Genomic DNA, 21,244 nt, shown 5'->3' with positions numbered 1-21,244 from the left:
GATCTGGGGCTCCACGCAAGATCTCATCCCGTGGGGTCAAAATGATCATGAGAACGGTGAGCAAAGATCCCAGAACCACACGGGGGGACCTGGTGAATGACCTGCAGAGAGCTGGGACCAAAGTAACAAAGGTCACCATCAGTAACACACTACAACGGCAGGGAATCAAATCCCGCAGTGCCAGACGTGTTCCGCTGCTGAAGCCAGTGCATGTCCAGGTCCGTCTGAAGTTTGCCAGAGAGCACATGGATGATACAGCAGAGGATTGGGAGAATGTCATGTGGTCAGATGAAACCAAAGTAGAACTTTTTGGTATAAACTCAACTCGTCGTGTTTGGAGGAAGAAGAATACGGAGTTGCATCCCAAGAACACCATACCTACTGTGAAGCATGGGGGTGGAAACATCATGCTATGGGGCTGTTTTTCTGCCAAGGGGACAGGACGACTGATCCGTGTTAAGGACAGAATGAATGGGGCCATGTATCGTGAGATTTTGAGCCAAAACCTCCTTCCATCAGTGAGAACTTTGAAGATGAAACGAGGCTGGGTCTTCCAACATGACAATGATCCAAAACACACCGCCCGGGCAACAAAGGAGTGGCTCCGTAAGAAGCATTTGAAAGTCCTGGAGTGGCCTAGCCAGTCTCCAGACCTCAACCCCATAGAAAATCTGTGGCGGGAGTTGAAAGTCCGTGTTGCTCGGCGACAGCCCCAAAGCATCACTGCTCTCGAGAAGATCTGCATGTAGGAATGGGCCAAAATACCAGCTACTGTGTGTGCAAACCTGGTAAAGACCTATAGTAAACGTTTGACCTCTGTTATTGCCAACAAAGGTTATGTTACAAAGTATTGAGTTGTATTTTTGTTATTGACCAAATACTTATTTTCCACCCTGATTTACGAATAAATTCTTTACAAATCCTACCATGTGGATTCATGGATTTTTTTTTCACATTCTGTCTCTCACAGTTGAAGTGTACCTCTGGTGCAAATTACTGACCTCTGTCATCATTTTAGGTGGGGGAACTTGCACAATCGGTGGCTGACTAAATACTTTTTTGCACCACTGTACAGTATGTATGTATTTGTCAATATATTATATGCTGATAAAATAGATAAAATAAAGTTAATAATCTCTTCAAAGGGAAAAAAGTCATAAATGGAAAATAACATTTATTTTAAAACAAAGCATTTTTCTATATACACAATGCTGCTGGGAAAAGAATTCATGCATTTTACTGGGTGATGTTATTTGAAACAAACTGATTTTGAAACTTGATATCAGCACTTAGGGACTCTTAGCAAAGTGGCAGTAAAGCATAAACAGCAAGACAAGAATTTAAATCTACCATCTGTGTTAAATGAGCCTAAATAAATGCAAACATTTCACAAGGCTACTTACCCTCCATGCTTCGGAGGTAGGTGAAGTACAGGGGTAATGTTAAAAACCAAAGCACTTCAACTGGTTTTGCTCTAATAACAATATGTATGTATAAATAGTATAAATAGGTTTAATCCATAATCTTAAGCAGCTTATCCAACTATGAGCACAGGGAGCCTATCAGAGCTGACCTTGGGAAAGAGGTGGAGGTGAACCTAATAGATTCTGCTTGTTGATTATATGACTCAAATTATTTTAGAAGTACTGAAACAGATGGACGCTTTGTTGTAAGGTGAAGTTCTGGTTTAGATGGCCTAAACCACACGCTGAACCACACTACACAGAGAATATACAGGTCAATCATCTACAAAGCCTCACTTTAGCTTTTACTCAAAACCAAATAAGAGAAAAATAAATTAATCTTTTTTCATTTCTCCTCTGAAATGTATTCTATTCTGTAAATCTATTCTATTATAGCACAAAGCTGTAATGGAGCAGGAGACACTCATTTAACCCTTTTTTTACTCCATCTAGCTTGGGGATCGTTCACAATCGTTCAGTGTTGCTTTAGTGTTTACTTTAAAGTTTCAGTAACTGACCACTGCTGTATTCAGGGTGACAGAGCCAGAGCTCCAGACAGGTAGTAGCTGGATGCTCTTTGCTGCCATCAGGAGGATCCAAAAGCAGCCGAAGCTCCTCCTGAAGAGTATCCAGCAACGTCTGGATCAGAAGGTAGTTGGGCTTATCTGACATGTACATGAGGTCCTGGATATGGGAAGACAATGAGGAGAATATGATTCGGCCAAGTTTAATGTTTAGAGCCCATGTAAATTTAATGAAAAATAATGATTTTGATATGAAGGGGTTTTTAAAAAATTCTTATTTCTTTATATCTCTATATCTTTAATTTCTGTCTTTCTTTTTTAAACACATACTGTTTCCAGTTGTTGGAAAGAAATGTTTTTTAATGTGCAATTTTAATCGAATATTTCGTAACAGAAAACAACAATTCCAACATATAATTGGCAATACAGTTTAGAAACTACTTGCCTTGAGCTGAGACAAGGTCATGTTCAGTGACTTTCCGGGAAGTCCGGGAATGCCAGGTGGACCCTAAAACACAAGATTAATCTTCAAATGACTAAACCGAAACTATTATAAACTAGCCAAAATAGATAAAAAGTATTATATCAATCATTTGACATAACTGGGAATAATTCTGTTATAATATCTTAGTATAATGTAATTCAGGGTAATTAGAATTAAACTGTACACCCTTGTTTGGGTTTTGTTTCAAGCTTTCCAAACAAGCTTTGCTAACCCATGAGAGCAAATTTGGGGCAAACACAGTTTCTACTCCACCCAGATCAGATGAAGTAGGAAAGATGGGAACGCCCTGCACCCAGGTATTGCAACAGACAGAAAACTGTTTGCATTGTTAGAGCAAACATGATAACCTAGTGTTTTTTACCCATCTGTTGTAGACTTACCGGCAGCCCCTTCCTGCCAGATGGACCAGGCAGACCTTGGTAGCCTTTCAATCCCTGCAGGGAGAATTATATATAATAGCAACAATATAACAATACAATTCCGTACTCTTCCACATGGCAATATCAAACTGTTAATTATCACATACACCGATAAGGAAATAAAGACTGCTGCATGATCACATTAGACTGCCAACTTCCAAGTGTGACATCTTTATGATTATGTGAGTCACTTAAAAAAGGGGGAACAGGCCATTTTCTTCACAGAGTGGTGAGTAAGAGCTGAAGAGTGTTTGATATAGAAGAACAAGAGAGCTGGAGGTGATGGTTTCATACCTTTAATCCAAACAAACCCTGCAAGAACAGAGGACAGGGGAAGAAAAGGGCATTAGTGTGATTTTTCAGTATGAAGTGCATTTATCGACTTCCGACTGCTTTTATCAGCTGCATTAAGAGCCTGTCACCTGTACCCTTGCTGATTTTATAATCTTAGTCAATGGACATTTTTTTTTCTTAAGACACAGTGGGTTGAACAGTTATAAAGTGCTTCTGAATGATGATTGATTTCACAGGCTGGTAGCTGAAGAACAGGGTAGGCTAACAGACAGCAGTCTGCCTTTGTGCAGAAATTGCAGCGGTTATTATAAAACAATAACATTTGTCTTCATTTTTCAGACATACCCTGGCAAAAAGTGTCTGAGCAAAACATGTGAAATTCTTGAATTGAAAACATAAAATATTGAAAAAGTCCAAGATATATCTTCCTGACTAAACTTTGCATATCAGAGGGGGGAAAATGACAAACAGAAAAAGAAAAATACAACAGTTAAAGAGGGCTGAAAAATGTATCATGAATAAAAGATGTTGCATAAGCTTGCCATACTCAAAAGTATATTAAAGATTTAGAGAGAGATAATACTTACAGGCAATCCTGGCATCCCTGACATGCCCCTGGGCCCTGGCAGACCAATGTTTCCCTAAGACAACATCAGTATAGTGAGAAACATAAACATCTGTCAGTCTTTAACATCATTTAAACACAGTTACACATGGGAAAATTCAAGGCTTTAAACCCGAGAGCTAACAATGCTGCAGTCTTTTTTTGTGTACCTGTTCCCCTTTTGGACCCTCTGGACCAGGCAATCCAACAGGACCACGGATACCCTAAAAAAAGGAAAATCCCAAAGCAGCAGTGATGTAATGTTTCTAGTGTTTTTAATGGCCCCAGTAAATAAAAACCAGAACCACCTGGATGAGCGTTCTTTGATCAGAATGAACCACTATGTGAATCCCATTTGGCATTTGTCTTCCTTTTGTTATTTTCCAAATTATCTTGATATATCCAAACATATTAAACAGTCATTTACATCCCACAAAAGACTACAACTTAAATGATCCTGTTTGTTTTGTTTACGACTGTTTAAATCTGTTAACTGCTCCTACCTTCATGCCATCAACTCCAGGTAGTCCAGGCAGTCCCATGTCTCCTTTGTCACCCTAAGAAGATATGAAACATATGTTAACAGACAGGATGAAAGACACTTTGAAAGACCTTTAGAAAGCCTGAATAAGTAGTTGGAAGCAAAACATAAAGAACTAAGGGATGACCCAAGACTTTTGAACAGTACTGTAGTCGGTCTTAGTTATCTTTTTACTTGTTTACCTTTTCACCCCTTTGACCTTGATCACCTGACTCTCCACGTAAGCCGGGGATTCCCTTGGTAAAGAACACAAAAACACATCACATAAAAATAAACGCATTCTATTTGTTAAAATCATCCATTTGTCTCCAACTCACTGAATGTGGTAGACCAATGAAGAAGCAATTTCAACAATGATGTATGGATGGGTAGGTGCACAAATTCACTTACAATGAGTCCTGACCATCCAGGGAGCCCCACCGGTCCTGTGTCTCCCTTTTCACCCTAAACAATAAAGCACAGTCTACTGTTAGGTCATATCTCATATTTAAACCAACTGTAGGGGTTACACAAAGCATATAGTTGTGTTCCCACCTTTGGTCCTCTCTCTCCCCTGGGCCCTCTGACTTCAGCCTTTCCCCTTTTTCCCTGAGGATGAATACGCCATGATAAAAAAAGAAAAGTAATAATATTGATAATATAGAGATCATCTTAGCTTCATCACAACTGTGGACTCACTGTTACATCCTTAAAGCTAGTTCCAGTCACTTTGTATACAGTGGATACTCTTCTCAACATAACTCCCAGAGAATTTGTTCCTCCTCCCACAGTCACACGGGGAATATTTTGCTTGTTAGCATGTAAATGACTAAACTATGGCGCTACATCCTTACATTACATAAACCTTTCGTTGACCTTACCCTCCTTCCAACATGACCCCTCTTCCCTGGTGAACCAGTCTTGCCTTCTTCTCCCTGTGGAGCAAAACACAAAGTGGGAAAGTTATTTGAAAAGTAAAAGCCAAGAATTCACATTTTGGACAGAGAGGACAGATGGTTTGAAAGAGGAGTGAAAGAAGCCATCTATGTCCACTGTGAGCGACCATCTTTGAGCAGAGGCGGTGGCTTACGACACCAACTGTCTACCATCTATAATCCAGTTTTGAGATCCCTTCCCAGATGCCTTAACGCCCACTCACACCCTGGGCCATCTGACCTCAGTAAATCACATGATAAGGTGGGGCCAGGTTTCACAATGAGCTCACCCGAAACCCTGGCTGATTGTGACCCACACCTGTTTTCACACCTTGGCTCATGTGATTAGGTAGAGGATCATCAGGGGTCCTTTGTCCCTTTTTGGGGGGAAACTCCCACTGGGTTTAAATCTGGGACTCTCCACCATTTGACCTTAGAACTGAAGAAGCTTCTCGGATGAGAGGTGAAACGTCTTCAAGCAACTTAAAGAAGTCCAGACGCTTTTTTCTTTCCAAGCTCCTTAGACTACGATGACCTGGATGACTGAGAACCTTCACAGACACAAAAGCCAAGAATGTATATACACTCAAATATATGGCACCCAAAGGTGACAGTAAAGAAGATATAGGCATTTTGTCCATTTTTATGAGGAATCATAAGAATAGGCAAATGTCTCATGAAACTTGTTGCGCATTACTTTAAAGCTGAAAGGTGATTATAGGCATTCCAGGTTACTACCCTGTCATGTGACTCTTGCTGGAATCATCATTTTTTTGCCCATAGTTGCTTAAGTTATCAAATGTCATTCATCTTCTGTGTTCTGTGGTCACCATATTGCTGCAAAATGCTTCCCGTGTGGGTGCAGCTGAATATTGCATTTTGTGCAACACATTAGTAGGGCCTCTTTAGTGTTTTGTGCACTTGTTGCTAGCTGAGATAGATTAGATAGATAAGATAGATGATAATTGTACCTTCTCCCCCTTCATGCCCTGTTTGCCTTCAGGTCCCGGTCTTCCTTGAACTCCCTGCAAGGACAATTTTTTTTTTCTCATTAGCGGCTTTCTTTCAGGCACACAAACACATCGTGTGTACACTCTGTAACCAGGAACAGTAATTTTAAACAAGCTGGCATGTTTTCATCATCTATAGTGACTTTATGCTTTAAACTGCACTCACAGGAACACCTATAGGACCTGGGAGGCCCTGGGGTCCCACCTCTCCAGGAGGCCCCTAAAGAAAAGAGAAGATAGAAAGAGAAGTTACAAAGTCAGGGCTGTTAAGCAGGAAAAGTGCAGTCTTTACAATTCAAAATAGTGGTTTGGTTTTCACCTCTAACCCCGGCAGAGCCTCAGGACCCTGAATTCCTGGAAGACCATCATCGCCCTGCACAAGTGATCAATATTAATATGAGGATGTTTTTAAGAGGTCATATATTATAGACAGATGCAGTTTTTAGATTTAATGTTATTATTAAGATGGCAACGCACAATTATATTTTAATAAATGTTATACAGTGGAGTATACATATAAGACCTAAATCAAACTAACCGGCTCCCCTGGTGGGCCTGGAGGTCCTGGCTCTCCCTTGAGTCCCAGTTCCCCAGGCTCTCCTTTACTTCCCTCGTGTCCCTTTGGTCCTGCATGTCCTACTGGACCCTGCAGGAGTCACAAATGTGGTACAAGTCTTGTGACATATTAGTAACATCTTTGATTTTTCCTTGCCCTTCAAATCTGATTACATTTAACATAAGATAACATAAGAGAATGTGATTTTGAAGTAGAATGCTTCTGTATAATCCTGTATACAATTAGATGCCAGGTAAAGTAAAGAACTGTGCTGAGTACACCTCTTGTACACAGTACATCTTGTACACCTGCAGGTACTTCAGTGGTCAAAGGCGTTTATTAAATTACTTTGGCGATTATTTATTTTAAAGATCGTAATAAAAATTTTGACTGTTGTAGTATTCTGCTCGACCTTTCTTTAAATTACTTGAAAATAAAGTTCTGACTCAAACACTTAACTGACTGATGTTTGCTGGGATAGAACAGAAAGTAGCACAATGCTGAAATATTAGTTTGAAACTTTGAAACAACTTTCTGATACTAGCAGGCACTTACAGGTGGTCCGAGCCTCCCAGGATCTCCTCTGACACCACGTGACCCCATTATCCCCTAGAAACATGAGAAAGAGAAAGTAAATTTAATTTTACATATATATATGTTCTACACACTAAGTTAAAAAAAATATTAAAAGGAATAAAAAGTTTACCTGAGGGCCTGCTGAACCCGGCGGTCCAGTAATTCCTACGGGCCCATGCTCGCCCTAGAGAGACATGGATGAAGACCTTTTCAAATCACTGCTTAAGTATTTCTTTAAACAGAGCTCTGCAGGTTCTGGGCCCTATACCAGAAATACGTTCAGCATACCCAGGGTAGCTTTCTGTTATCTGGATTCACTTCACTGATCAGGATACAGGATCACATTTAGCTGGTTATCAATGTGCTAATTTAACTCGGGGTTTCCCCAGTTCACATGAAAGGGGTGGTGTTGGCAGCATACGGCCAATCTAAACAGGACTTTCAGAGATCATGTGACTGTTCTTCCATAGAAAATGATCCCTATGAGTGTCACCTACTCATCAAATGGTGATTATTAAAAATCTATAAAGAATGGTAAATGGCCTGCATTTGTATAGTGCTTTACTTAGTCTCTAAGGACCCCAAAGCGCTTTGCACTACATTCAGTCAGTATGTGCCGGACACTGGCGCCACCGGGCCCTCTGACCACCACCAGTAGGCAAAAACATAAACGGTATAGCAGTAAAAGCCACCACTGTTGTAAAAAAAAAAAAAAAAAAAAAGACGAGATGAATTTTGCAGCAAATCATTTATTTGGATTAAACTGGATTGATTTAAACATAAATCCTTCGTAGGGTGGTCATAGAAGGAACTAAATATTATAGTGCCCTATAAAAGGTTAAATGGTGTCCGCAGCCTGATGAAGGAGACTTATAAAAGAGATGTAGGAAAAAAATAAGGACTAAAGTTGCATTTAAGAATCTATATTTATTACTGATGCTCATCAGCTAAAATCCTCATAGTAAAGGCCTCTGTACTGTAAATAAAGAATATGTTGATTAAAAAAAACAGGTCAGTTTTTTCCTTGTAAGGAAAAGGTCCTCTCAGCCAACCATGTACGAAGCAGAAATTATCATTCATTCATTAAACTATGACTGTCAGCCTAAAAAAAAAAAAGGAAGAGCCAAAGCACATTAAAGCTGAGGATTCTACTGACTTTAAGGTTACTTGTGGAAAAACAGGGGTGGCCCTATAGATGTATTTATTATTTAACAGCAATTTTCAGTTGTGCTGCTCAGAGGCAGCTGATGTTGAAAAAATCTTCAACGTCTGTACTCAGGCACTAGATGTGTGCTGTGGGAGTGTCCACATGAACAGCGCACAAGCCCACCCCTTGGCACGGTACGCTTAACCATTCCAAAACTCAACATTACTCAAATAAACTGAATTTTGGGGTGAAATGTACTGAGGCAGTGTATAGATAGCATGTTGTGAGTAAACCTACCCTGCCCTGTTTGGGCTGAAAATAACATGAGCTGTAAATTCAGAAAGAACATATTGTGTAAATTGTGACTGACTCATTGATGCAGCATGTATATATGTTCCTCTAGTGCCAGGTCTCTTTCCCCTTGTTGTCCTTAGTCTCTTTCCATGTTTGTGTGTCCAGGTACGAGGCCTCATTCCCTCCAGCAGACTACTGATCATTCACACCTGCCCTTCAGTAACTCTACTGAGCAGCTATGCATCTAAGCTGGCTTTTCCTACCAAAGTGATAACGGCGTTCATCAAGCTGCTAGACTATTGGGTTTGAGCCTCAGATTATCCCTGACTGATGAAACGAGTCTGCCTACAGCTATTGCCTAACTCCTGCCTGCCAGTGCAGACCATCTTCTTTATTACGACTCGTCCATTAACCCCGCATCACAGTAAAAATAAACCAATTGAAGTGTCTTTCTGAGTCTGAGCCTCCTTTTAGGCTTGACTTCATTGTGCATAATGAAAAGCACTTCAAAAGTTTGCTGAAACGTCGTGAAAAAACATTCTTAGAGGGCACGCTTAAAATTCTTATTTGGAATTATGTACTATATAAATCTTAACAGCACTGTGACTCTTATGAGAAACCGTTTTGTTACCTTCTCTCCCTGAGGTCCATCGGGACCTGGACGTCCTGGAGGACCTATCATTCCCTGAAATGAGAAAAGAATCACAGCACAATAAAGCTGCACATTAACATCAGTTTGCAATCTGCAGAGTTGTGAGGGAAAAAGCCAACTGTGTGTCATTAAATATCAGTCACAGCTATAAACTATTCAATACAGGTTAATTCAAAAAGCACTCTAAGCAGCATATCAAAAGCATCAATACTCTACATTCTGGTATTCAACTCACCAGTAACCCAGGCAGGCCCACAGGGCCTAGTTCACCCATCAGTCCTGGTTCACCCTGTTCAAGAGGAAGACATCAGTTTCCAATGATTTTAATAAATCTGAATGAAGTTCTTTGTTTAATTTACAGTGATAGATCTTAGATAATCTATACTTTGTGTCACCCTTTTGCATTTCAGTGCTCTTAAAAATTGCTCTAATAAATCTCACTGTTGGTGTTTTGAAATTGAACAAGCTTGAAGGAAATGTGGGTAGTGTTACTAAAATGTAACATCCAACTTCCACCGAACTGTTGAGTACACATATTCTCACCATCAGTCCCAAGTGGCCCTTCTCCCCCTTTGGACCTCTGTCACCATTTTCTCCGAGGGGTCCCCAGGGACCCTCTCGACCAGACAAACCAAGAGGTCCCAGCTCACCCTGCACACATTAACAACAACATGACCGGTAGTGCAAACATCACCCAGAGAGAACTCGCCTGCTTGTTCAATATATTGTATTTTTAACTAAACTGAAGCTTACCTTCTCCCCCTTGGGCCCAGGATCTCCAACTTCACCGGGAAGTCCAACATCCCCCTGAAGAAGATGAGGGAACAGAAGTTACTTAATGGTTCAGTCATCAAGGAAGCCTACAGTGAGGTAAAACCAACATATTTTCCTTCTTCATAAGGCAATGTTTTACATGTAATAAAGAATCAGATCTGTCAGAAAACTCATGTTTGAGAAGATTATACGGTTAGTTTGGCCTACAGCTTTCAAGCACGACTTCTCGCAAATAGTTATGAGGACATGAGGAGGTATAGGGAAATATCCCCCGAGCCCAACAGCCGGGTTGGTGGAAGGGTTAAAACATGAGGATAGGAGATTTTTCTCTGCTTAAATAGACCATCAAACTGGAAGGAGAGTGAGGTTTGAGTGGGAAACAGTTCGAGCTGGCTGAACTAGATATCAGGCTTCACTTTGTTAAAAAACAATAACGCTGTTGTATTGCAGACAACAAAAAGATTATTAAAAGATACTTATCTTGCCACATCCTGTTTTGTTTGTGGTGCTTTCAGGGTTAATGTAGATTTAAAAAGATGTCATTGTTGACATGATTACAAAAACTACAAGCCACACGGTCTCTCTCTGCTCTTTCATAAAATCAAGACTTCAAAACCTTAAAAATGTGAAATAGGTACTGTCATTACCACAGTATCAGGAAAATGGAATTCCACATTTTATGTACCACAAATGGGGGTTTAATGCTTTTCAAACCAATTTTATACTTTAAAAAAACAAAAAAACAAAACAAAGGACCTCAAATACCTTCAGATTTTCAGCTGAGAGTAATTTAATTCTACCAATAATTAAAAGCACATCTGTTGCACAACAATACACTCTGGACAGGATGCTTGTAGGATTCAATAAAGGAAACGGGGTTCTGGAAAAAAAGAATCACCACCGGTACAACAACTCTGTTATTTAAGAGACAGCAGCTGGACATGTGTTTCAACACCTGAAATAATTTAAGTAAACAAAAGATAATTGTACTTACCTCTTTACCGACTGGTCCAGATGGTCCTTGTAGGCCTTTTCCCCCCTGAGGTCCCCTCTCTCCTGGTGGCCCTTTAGAACCAGGTTTCCCACAAGGTCCTAAATCCCCCTGTCAAACAGTAAAGTGTAGGAAAGTCAGATATCAGGCTTTTGGAGGCTAAAAAGTTGTTAGTTATCAAACGTTTGTACCCTTGCAGACTGTTCTAAATCACTAAACAAAGTCTCCTTGGCTTCATGAGGTCCAAAAGAAAAAGTAGTTTAATGACTTCCACATTTAAGGTTCCTGTACCCAGACCAGACTGTTCCATTTTCTTAAAGTTGCTCAGCATGGAGCATTTAATGAACAGGCGCTGAGTATTGCTGCAGCTACAGAGGTGTCACATTTATTGTGAATTTAATTTCTGTTGCAATAAAAGAATTAAAGAAAATGTTCATCTGTGCCACTGATTAATACAAGGCACAGTGGTCCCTCGTTTATGGTGGGAGTTACGTTCCAAAAATAACACGCAATAGGTGAAATCTGCGAAGTAGCCAACTTAATTTTTTACAATTATTACAGATGTTTTAAGGCTGTAAAACTCCTCACTACACACTTTATACACTTTTCTCAGACAGACATGAACATTTTCACACTTTTCTCTCTTGCTTAAACACTCTCAAAGTTCAAACCTTCATAGAAAAATAAGTGCAGTATTATAGAATGGAAAAAAAAGGCACCCGCAGGTGATGGCGTTTCATCGACATTTTTGTGTTTGTCGGGGAGAAAACAAACATACAGTGCAGCACTTCAGAGTCACACTGCTACCAATCGAAGATTTATGTAAATTTGACAAGCTGAACGCATTCTGTACTGTACAGGAGACAAGGCACGAAATTGATTGACAATGGTCTACAGCCAATCAGGACGCAGAACACAATGCGCTGTAAAGAAAAAAAAAAAACATTGAAAACTGCACACACACACAGCGAGGCTGCGAAACGTGAACCACGTTAAAGCGAGGGACCACTGTAACTTACAATTCTGATTGGACAGAAGTGTTTTTCAAATCTGACTCTGACATTGTTATGAGAATAAAGACATTTTATTTCAAGTGTTTCCTCAATAATGGAGTCCAAGGTTTATAATTTCGGGTATACAACTTTGGTCCTGTTACCACTGACCTGGTCTCCTTTCCTTCCAAGTGGGCCCTCGATTCCTGTGTGGCCAGGAGGACCCTGATGAAAAATGTGAAAACTGCTTTATAGAACAGCAAAACTTTAAATTCTAATAGAAAAAACTAATTGGTGGCAAAAAAAAAGGGAGCAATTAAAAAAGCCAATTAAAAATAATATTTTCTTTATGAACATTAAACAGGGCCTTAATCACACCATAGTTTATGTTCAAAGTATGGAACAATTACAATAAGGGTTGTATTGTAGGCTCTGTCATTATGGCTACTCAAGCATGAACCATGAATGTGACTTAGTGTTTAATTAATCAGTGTACATTTTATATAATAATATATAATATAAAAGCTAGTTCTCTTTCATGGAGCTTGCCATGGTGCACTGCCAAGTTATTCCAACAAAATGGACCAACAAAACAACGGCAGCTTAAAGTTGTGACGTTGCAAGAGAAATTTGAGAACGCTAATTTTACTGTACTTATTACAAGCACAAAGCAAAAACAAAATCGTTGCTGGTGACCGCACAAAACATTGTAACCTTTTCTGGACTGAAAATCTCTCTGCTAATCAAAAATACATTTTCTTTTTAACAAAACAGAATATCTGTCTCAAGTTATCTCATCAATGGATATTATGGTGACTCAACACAGTCACAGGCAAAGAAAATTGAGCTCAAATCTTACTACCAGGTGTCAATAATTCCTACACACTTTCTTTAAATCTAATATACAGAATAAGGAAAAAGTTCATAAGATTAGATAAAAGTGCCTTAAGTATTGATCAGCTGGCTTCAGAGGCCCAGCAGTTAGGAGAGGTAAGTGAAGAAATCAGATCTAAGAAGTTTTAATTGCTTCACAACAAAATCCACCAACCTGCTGTCCTTGTCGTCCCATGGGGCCTGCTTCTCCAGGTGATCCAGGTAAACCCTGGAAGTTTCAGTGTTTGAACATTAATGAAGGCAGAAATAAGAGATTGTCATTATAAAACATTTACATTACATAATTGTTGAAGTTTACTGTAATTTACCTTAGGTCCTCTTTCCCCCGGTTCCCCTGATAATCCATCAGCACCCTGCGGACCCTGATCAGATCCAACAGACATGCACGTCAGCTTTTATGCACTCTTGTGATGATTCAGTAGATTTTACATTTATTGAAAAACAAATAACATGGACATTTATCTCTCCATGCAACATGAGGTAACAGCAGTCGATGGTAGGTACCCACTCACTGGGATTCCTGCCTGCCCCTGTGGTCCCTGAGGTCCTGGAGGCCCTTTGCTTCCCATTGGTCCTGGTTTTCCAATTGCCCCATCAGGACCTGGTAGACCTGGAGGACCCTTAAAAATGACAGAAAAAAGAATACAAATTGAAACTTTTTCAATTAGGTTATTTTTTTAAAGTCTAATATAAAAACAATCACTATTTTGCTCACTGATTATTTTTTTCATTAATTTGGAGTAAACACTTCCTGAAGCACATCCTGTGATTTAATCACAACACATTTTTTCTCTTTAATGTGTACAATTCATCAATAATATACAATCAATTTTAATTTAAAGAGATTTTAAACCAATATATTTGCCCGTTTGCCTATATACATGTCTAACAAATGCAAACGATTGCAAATGAACACTTCTTCTGTTTTTATGCACCGCTGGAGCACGTCGATGATGAAATGACTGGTAACTTACTCATTTTGTGATGATTGTTTCATGGATTGTGAGTAATATAATACAAGAACGGGTTGCAGGGAAATCAGCAACAATGAATCAATTAAAACCCATTTATGTGATGTAAATACAGCATACTCAGTTTTATGGAAAGACAGCTCCCTCCCTGCAGTAACAGCTTACAACAGCTGCATCTCATTCAGTGGAGCTTTAGATGATCTTTAAATGATTAGTTTTATTTTGTCTTATTGTGGGAGTCACAGCAAGCCTGACCAAAAATAGCTTCATCAACAAGTCTGACGGGACAATCAGCAAAAACATAGAATTGAATAGTAAGTACTGCAGACTGGTTTTGTTTTCTAGGCAGACCTTCAACAGCATGCAGAACTACATATTCTTCAACACCTAATCTAAACATGCCACGTTAAATAAAGGAAAAAGCAGTGAGTGAGATTGGGCAAACACAATCTGCCCAAATGAAAATGCAGAGTGCAATCTTCTTTATTTAACTCAAACTTACTTGTGGACCCTGTATCCCTTTGAGGCCGTCATCTCCTAGACGACCCTGTTAGAAACAACAACAGTTCAACTTGTTGAAACACAGAATTGAAAGTCATGCTGTGATGGCTCTGAAAAGAATTTTAGCATAATGTTAAATTGCCTTTAAAACTGTCAGTTTGCGACCTTATTTAATATATTTCCTCACTTTATCTCTCTGACAGTTTTTTCGTTTGCTCTGGTAAATATGCTATTAGCAAAATATCTGTAAATCGAATCTTGTTGGGCATGCTTTGTTCAGCTTATCACACTGATCATCCCAATTTAGCAGCAGGCTATTTTAATGATTAATGATGCTAGTGCTCATGCTGAATTGCCTTTAAATATTTACTGCAATTCTGTGAGGCTCTTTGGAATGTTTTTCTTCTTTTTAGCTTTCAGTTTATTCTAATTTAGGCATACAACGTATTGTTTGATGAATCACAATGCTGTTGCTAAACTAAACTAAATTGCCTGTAAGCCTGTGATGCCGTTTGGTATTTTTTAACATTTTATTTCTCTGACAAAGTTGTCCTTCTGCTCAGCAGGGGTTGAGCCAATGGATGATGGTGTCAGGGATTGACGATGGTTAAAGTGACTGGCGATAGTTCACCAACAAGGTGAACACATTGTACAACAAAAGCATGTACACCTCCAGTACTTGGTAAAATGTTCCTTAGTAACTTGTACCTCAACCTTTGGATAGCCATCAACAAGTTTCTGGTAAAAAAGGGAAAACCCCCCCCAAAAAAACAGTTTCTGGTATAACTCTGGCTGGATATTTGACAACTCTTCTTGGCAGAATTGGTAGAGTTCATTTAAATTGGTTGGTCTCCTGACATGGATGCCTCTTTTAGCATTGTTCATAAATTTTCAATAGGGTTGAGGTTGGGGCGTTGGGAAAGCTATTCCAGAAGCTTAATGTTATTCTGCTTTCCAAACTGAGTTTTGATATGAATTTTGGATCATTCTTCTGTTGGAACAGCTAACTGTGTCCAAGTTTCAGCATGATACTATCATCACCATACTTGACAGTTGATACAAAGCACTTAGCTTTGAAACCCTCACCTTCCCTCTTGTCATTGAGCCTAATAGCTCAATCTTTGTTTCTCTGACCATGAAACTTTTCTCCAGAAGGCAAATGGATTTTCCATGGTGGCAGCTGCTCAATTTAAGCTGAGCATGAATGAGTTCATTTTGGAGCAGCGGCTTGTTTCTTGGTCAGCACCATCTCAGTAAAATAAAACTCTGGCTGTGTACAGTGATGCTGGTGTTTCAGCACTTTCCAGTTGGTTGTTCCTGGGTTTTCTTGAAAATCATAAACAATTTTCTTTATATCTGAGGGTGATATATGGTTTTTCTTCTGGACCTTAGCAAAATGGCGACAAATCCAAATGTCTTGTACCTGTGTACAATTGTTTGAATGAATGAGCTTGGAATCTGCAGCTGTTTAAAAATGGTTCCAAGACAGCATCCTAACTTGTGTAAATCTATAATTCTCCTACTTAGATCTTAATCTTCCTTGGACTTTCCTATAACTCTGACTATTGGTCAGTCCAATTTGAGCAAATCCATTTTATGCTGGCAAAGACAAACTACCAAACTAGCTGTAGTCATAATCATAATCACTAATGAAAAGTTAATAGGCCTTTGCCTTATGAAGTTAAAAGACGTCATGTTTGCCTACTGGTGGTGGTCAGAGGGCCCGGTGGCGCCAGTGTCCAGCAGCCTCGCCTCTGTCAGTGCGCCCCAGATCAGCTGTGGCTACAATGTAGCTTGCCATCACCAGTGTGTGAATGAATGGGTGGATGACTGATTGTAGTGTAAAGCGCTTTGGGATCCTTAGGGACTAAGTAAAGCGCTATACAAATACAGGCCATTTACCATCATCATAATTATCATCATCAAATGCAAAAGGATATTTCTGACTGTTGGGCTGATTTTTAAATCAGGGTTTAATTGCATTTGCAGAAATACTTATTCATCTTGTGTCCTTTTTTATTTTCAGTTTATTATTATTATAAATTATGATGTTTAATGTGATGGTTTCTCAAAGTGATATTTCACAGAGACACCAGAAACTTAACACTTACAACCAAATTATAAGATAAACCACCTTGTGAGGATTTGTCTCACCTGTGGTCCCCGGGGTCCCTTCTCTCCAGGAGGACCTTGCAAACCCTAAAAAAATGAAACAGAGTTAGATCATGCTCCTTATATCTGCATGTTTAAAAAACACTCACATCACATTGGTTGCTTTCTGTGGTTGATCAGCTATGGGATAAGTGGGTAAAATATGTTAAACCTACAAAACTGGATATTGCTGATGTCTTAGGTGATCAACAGTGTGATCTTATTTATGTATTTATATTTAATTATTGTTATTTTATCTTATTTATTTATTCATTTTTATGTGGGCACTCCTCCAAAATTGTAGAAAGTTCACACAAGCTGTAAAATCTTATGATTTACTGACATTGTACTAGTTCTATTACTTGATTTGTAAAGATGAATTGTTATCTGCAGATGAAGATTTTTTTTTAAACTGTAATTTTAGTGATCTCTGGCTGTAAAGATGTGTTTTAGGTTACTCAGTTTCAACCTGTCCTGAATCTTTAACCATAGCTAAGCTAGTGTAACACCAATACAAACTAAACACACTTAAAAGATATTAAGTTCTTTAAGTATCTTTAATGATTTTATGACCTGTAATTGACCTAAAAGCACATGTTTAAAAATTTAAGTTAACTTTTTTTAACTTATCTAAAAACACAATATCTTCTGTCTGACACATCCCCTTGGTTTGTTTACTTGTATTTTGTTATTCTCAGTGAGAATAAAACACTAACATTTGTATGCCTGATAATCTTTGGAACCTTAACCTGGGTTTTTCTCTACCATGATGAGTGCAGCTTTAAATGCCTTCAGTGATGTGGAACAATGACGAGTTTAAGACATTATTTAGCTTTCAAACTGAGCTCAAACTGCCTTATTTCTATGACACATTGATTTCACTGCAGTGTTGGGCAGCCATCTGTGTAAGTAAAAAGTGGCTCCAATGACACTGCATAGAGTGCTGGCAGCTTCAAAAAACAGTCTCACTTTCACTACTTAAAACTAACTCTTTCCATGCACAAGGGACCTTCTTATTCCTAAATCTACCAACAAAAAGACCGACAGTGATTTATAGGGTAAACAAACTTTGGCAAGAACAGCACAGATTTTGTTTTTCTCCCACAACTTAACCAAAACTGAAAAAAAAAACATATGAGTCAAGTTGAGGTAATTATTTTGTACCATTACAGAAAAAAACAATAAACAGGGAAGATCAGTGGAGTACCTATCTGAAGAATTAAGCTGGCATTTGATGTGTACAGTTGTGGCCAGACGCGAAGACAGTGATTGGAACAATTTATTTGTCCTCTTTCAGCTGAGCCTGCCACATCACTTACTTCGCCATTAGATTTTCCTCCAGAGCTCTCAGTAAAATCAATCACTCTGACTTGTTTGCCTCCATATACTGGCAGTCCCTGTAGACCAGCTGCACATTTCATCGGTCTATTTTATTTACCAGCCCCTTCTTGGTGTGACCCCACCATCTCTTCTGCTTTAATCTAATCTGCTTTACAATACTCAGTCTACCCCTCATATACCCCAAATAGCTCCCAGGGGTTAAAGGTTAGGAAATAAAAAAGCAAAAATAAACTGCAGACACTTACTGGAGGTCCAGGCTTCCCAACAGGACCGGGTAATCCTCGTAAACCTGGCTCCCCCTGGTGCAGAAAAAAGAAAAATAATTTTATTGTGATTGTTTCTGATAATTGAAGCTGTAAAGTTACTTCCAATCAAAAGATTTTAACAGCTTTAACAGAACATTTCTGTACTCACCTAAATGTCAAAAATATTCTAGTCAAAAATCTTTCGCTTGCCCTTTTCATAGCTGAGTCCCTCACTTTTAACACAATTTACCGACTCATGTACGTACAACAACATCTTTCGTCCAGTTCCTATATGAAAAAGGACAAGGTGAGATAGATGTCAGGAGGATGATCTTACCCTCGGTCCTGTGAAACCTGTTGGCCCACGCATTCCCACAGTTCCTGGGATACCCTAATGACAGAGGGAGACACAAGACATTATTACTACTATCATTTCAGCAAATATGGAGCTGAAGGCTCTTGTAGGCTTTTAGCGCCATACCATAATTATTTAAAGATTAATTATTTTATTTCAGGATATACTACAATGTTCACGCGCATATTTGAAATCATTCAAAACTAATAAAAGCTGTTAGACACAACAGCTGTGACTTTCTTCCCAAAACATCTGTGTATTGTGTTCAAGTGATATGAGCTGAAGTCCAACTAGGGCCGAGCTGTATTCTCATGTAATACCAATTTTAACCACTATATCAAACAAAAGGCCTGGGGACCAGAATTGGACCAGCAAAGGTTACAATCTGGCTAATTGTATGGCTTCGTAAAATGTGAAAGAGAACAGAAATTTCGGATTTTTAATTGTATGTTCATAGGTTTTACAGCTTTTCCTACTGATAAAACCTCAACCATGGCTATTCATGCTACACCAAAGCGGTCAAATTATGGTTTTCTGTAATTTTACACATTTACTTTTAAAAATGTAAGGTCAAAGAGTCGTGGCGACAGATTTCTTTCTTTCTTTCTGGAAAAGCTATAAAATACACTAAAAAGACTTGTTACAGAGTATAGCATGGTGGAAAAGGATGGAGAGAATCCCCCACTAAGCTTTTGGGTTGGCATTACTTTAGATTTTGTTTTGTATTAATTGCATGCTTTGGTGTTTCTTTGTGTTTGATGTGAGGTGTGGGCCACACCCATGTGGGAGTGGAGATTCTACTCTAGTCCAGCTGCCAGCTATTTGGAGTTGAATACAGGGAGCAGCTGATTGGGGAGGATTGGAGCCCTTTTCTATAAAGGGGAGAGGAAACAGGAAGTAGGTGTTGTCGTTGTTTTTTTTTTTAGTAGGACACTGGTGTAGCAGGGAAGCCTCGAAGATCCAGAATGAAGTGTGCACATTTTAACGGAAAAGATTTTTAACCTGGCCTGGTTTTGCTTTTAAAATAATCTGAGGATGTTGGAGGGAGGACTCATTCTTATTGGGATGTGAGTGGATGTGCTGGGAGGCAGGAAAACAAACACTGGACTGGAGACTCTCTGTGCCCCTGACAAGGAAACTGGACCAGTTTTGGGGAAGTTCCAGCTCCCAGGATGTGATGTGGAGACCCAGCCTTGATGAAGTCAGGCCTGAAAAGGTGGATGGCTCCTTTGACCACCTTTCCCCTGTCCTGACCGCGGTGGCTTTGGGCCTTGTATTCCTGGCCAGAGTTGTGTCTTCAGCCAGTAGTTTTTCCCGGAGAAAGAACAAATAAATCTTGTGTAACCCATTACAGTGTGCGTGTGGTGGTTCGTTACTGGTCAATATTAGAGCTACTACTTTCTTGTACGGAGGCCATTTTGGGCCTTACGTAACAGACTGAATATACTTCAGAGCCAAGCCAGTCACCTTCAGATCGGCAATACCGCTGTCAGGGTCTCTATTCTTGTTTTGTGTTGTATTACCTATTCTGCTGCTGTTTGTGGATGAGATTACAGCTACCTACGTTTATGATCGAAATACCTTATTTCGGATCAAATCAGCAATGGAGTTGACGGATAAAAATGAGAAACACTTTGGAGGCTTCCCTCCACCACTTGGGTGATAAGCTGATGCCCATAACCTCCCATGGTTGCTTGTGTCAGGCAGAAACCGGAGCTGCCATTCCTCGACAAAAAGTTGCCGGAGGAAGCGAGGAAGGAGAGCGGGCATCCAAGTGAGATTATGGAAATATAGGAATACCGCTGATTTAGCATCCTGCTCGAGGCTCCCAACATTGGATGTTTTAGCTAAAACGGACTTCCAGCTGAATGCACGGCTTCTCCGCACGAGTTTCATAAGGACCGTCTTACTGTACCGCGGCTTACGATAAAAGGTAAGAAGTCCCGGGGATCGTGCAGGGCAAACCTGCGCCAAGCCTCTCAGGATCTAACCACAGATGTTTCAGCCTCGCTGATTAAGATGACCCTATTAAATTGTCGTTTAATCTCAAACAAGGCATTTGTCCTTTGTTTTATTAGGAATAACCTGGAATAACCTGGATTTTTTATTCCTATCGGAAACTTGGCAGCGAAATATGGAATTTCCTCATTTCAATGAACTGGGCCCTGCAGATTTGTCTGTATTTGTCTGACCACACCATTGATTTCAGGATGTGGAGGTGGGCTGGTTGTTATTGCTAGAAACTCCTTTTTCTGTCATCTGGTGAAGACCTCTTCTTTTAATTCTGTTGAGATTCAGATGATGAAGATAAACAGGAATAATCCCTTCCATGTGATCATAGCTGGACTGGCCATCGGGCGTACCGGGCATTTGCCCGGTACGCCCGATGGATTTTTTTTTTTTTAGGAAGGGTATATATAATGAAAGGTGTTGGATTGGCCAATTGGTCATGATCGACTCTGGGCTGGACCAATTACAGCCGAGGAGGCCGGATGCACCCCCCCCCCCCCCCCCTTGTTTAGCGATCACG

General features: G+C 39.6%; 1 protein-coding gene across 1 annotated transcript in view; it reads right to left on the bottom strand.

The window, feature by feature from the left end:
• LOC146705518 (uncharacterized) overlaps positions 1 to 21,244 on the bottom strand; it is an 82,030-nt gene that overhangs the window by 7,709 nt on the left and 53,077 nt on the right. Inside the window, exons 35-64 of the mRNA XM_085461008.1 lie at positions 18,697 to 18,750; positions 18,360 to 18,413; positions 16,777 to 16,821; positions 14,624 to 14,668; positions 13,663 to 13,770; positions 13,459 to 13,512; positions 13,305 to 13,358; positions 12,428 to 12,481; positions 11,268 to 11,375; positions 10,253 to 10,306; positions 10,043 to 10,150; positions 9,735 to 9,788; positions 9,479 to 9,532; positions 7,537 to 7,590; positions 7,386 to 7,439; positions 6,813 to 6,920; positions 6,594 to 6,647; positions 6,441 to 6,494; positions 6,236 to 6,289; positions 5,211 to 5,264; positions 4,885 to 4,938; positions 4,741 to 4,794; positions 4,533 to 4,586; positions 4,313 to 4,366; positions 3,980 to 4,033; positions 3,793 to 3,846; positions 3,206 to 3,223; positions 2,873 to 2,926; positions 2,433 to 2,495; positions 1,982 to 2,147 (exon numbers count right to left, since the gene is read on the bottom strand). Coding sequence (XP_085317134.1) covers positions 1,982 to 2,147; positions 2,433 to 2,495; positions 2,873 to 2,926; positions 3,206 to 3,223; positions 3,793 to 3,846; positions 3,980 to 4,033; positions 4,313 to 4,366; positions 4,533 to 4,586; positions 4,741 to 4,794; positions 4,885 to 4,938; positions 5,211 to 5,264; positions 6,236 to 6,289; positions 6,441 to 6,494; positions 6,594 to 6,647; positions 6,813 to 6,920; positions 7,386 to 7,439; positions 7,537 to 7,590; positions 9,479 to 9,532; positions 9,735 to 9,788; positions 10,043 to 10,150; positions 10,253 to 10,306; positions 11,268 to 11,375; positions 12,428 to 12,481; positions 13,305 to 13,358; positions 13,459 to 13,512; positions 13,663 to 13,770; positions 14,624 to 14,668; positions 16,777 to 16,821; positions 18,360 to 18,413; positions 18,697 to 18,750 — 1,903 coding nt within the window. The remainder of the gene's footprint in view (positions 1 to 1,981; positions 2,148 to 2,432; positions 2,496 to 2,872; positions 2,927 to 3,205; positions 3,224 to 3,792; positions 3,847 to 3,979; positions 4,034 to 4,312; positions 4,367 to 4,532; positions 4,587 to 4,740; positions 4,795 to 4,884; positions 4,939 to 5,210; positions 5,265 to 6,235; positions 6,290 to 6,440; positions 6,495 to 6,593; positions 6,648 to 6,812; positions 6,921 to 7,385; positions 7,440 to 7,536; positions 7,591 to 9,478; positions 9,533 to 9,734; positions 9,789 to 10,042; positions 10,151 to 10,252; positions 10,307 to 11,267; positions 11,376 to 12,427; positions 12,482 to 13,304; positions 13,359 to 13,458; positions 13,513 to 13,662; positions 13,771 to 14,623; positions 14,669 to 16,776; positions 16,822 to 18,359; positions 18,414 to 18,696; positions 18,751 to 21,244) is intronic.

This window comes from Copadichromis virginalis, linkage group LG7 (genome assembly GCF_057382275.1).
Source record: "Copadichromis virginalis isolate Kocher_CV1m ecotype Utaka linkage group LG7, C_Virginalis_male_GT1.1, whole genome shotgun sequence".
In the NCBI taxonomy this organism is placed as follows: Eukaryota; Metazoa; Chordata; class Actinopteri; order Cichliformes; family Cichlidae; genus Copadichromis; species Copadichromis virginalis.
The sequence above is the reverse complement of the archived record's forward strand: the minus strand, read 5'-3'. Positions and strand labels throughout refer to the sequence as shown.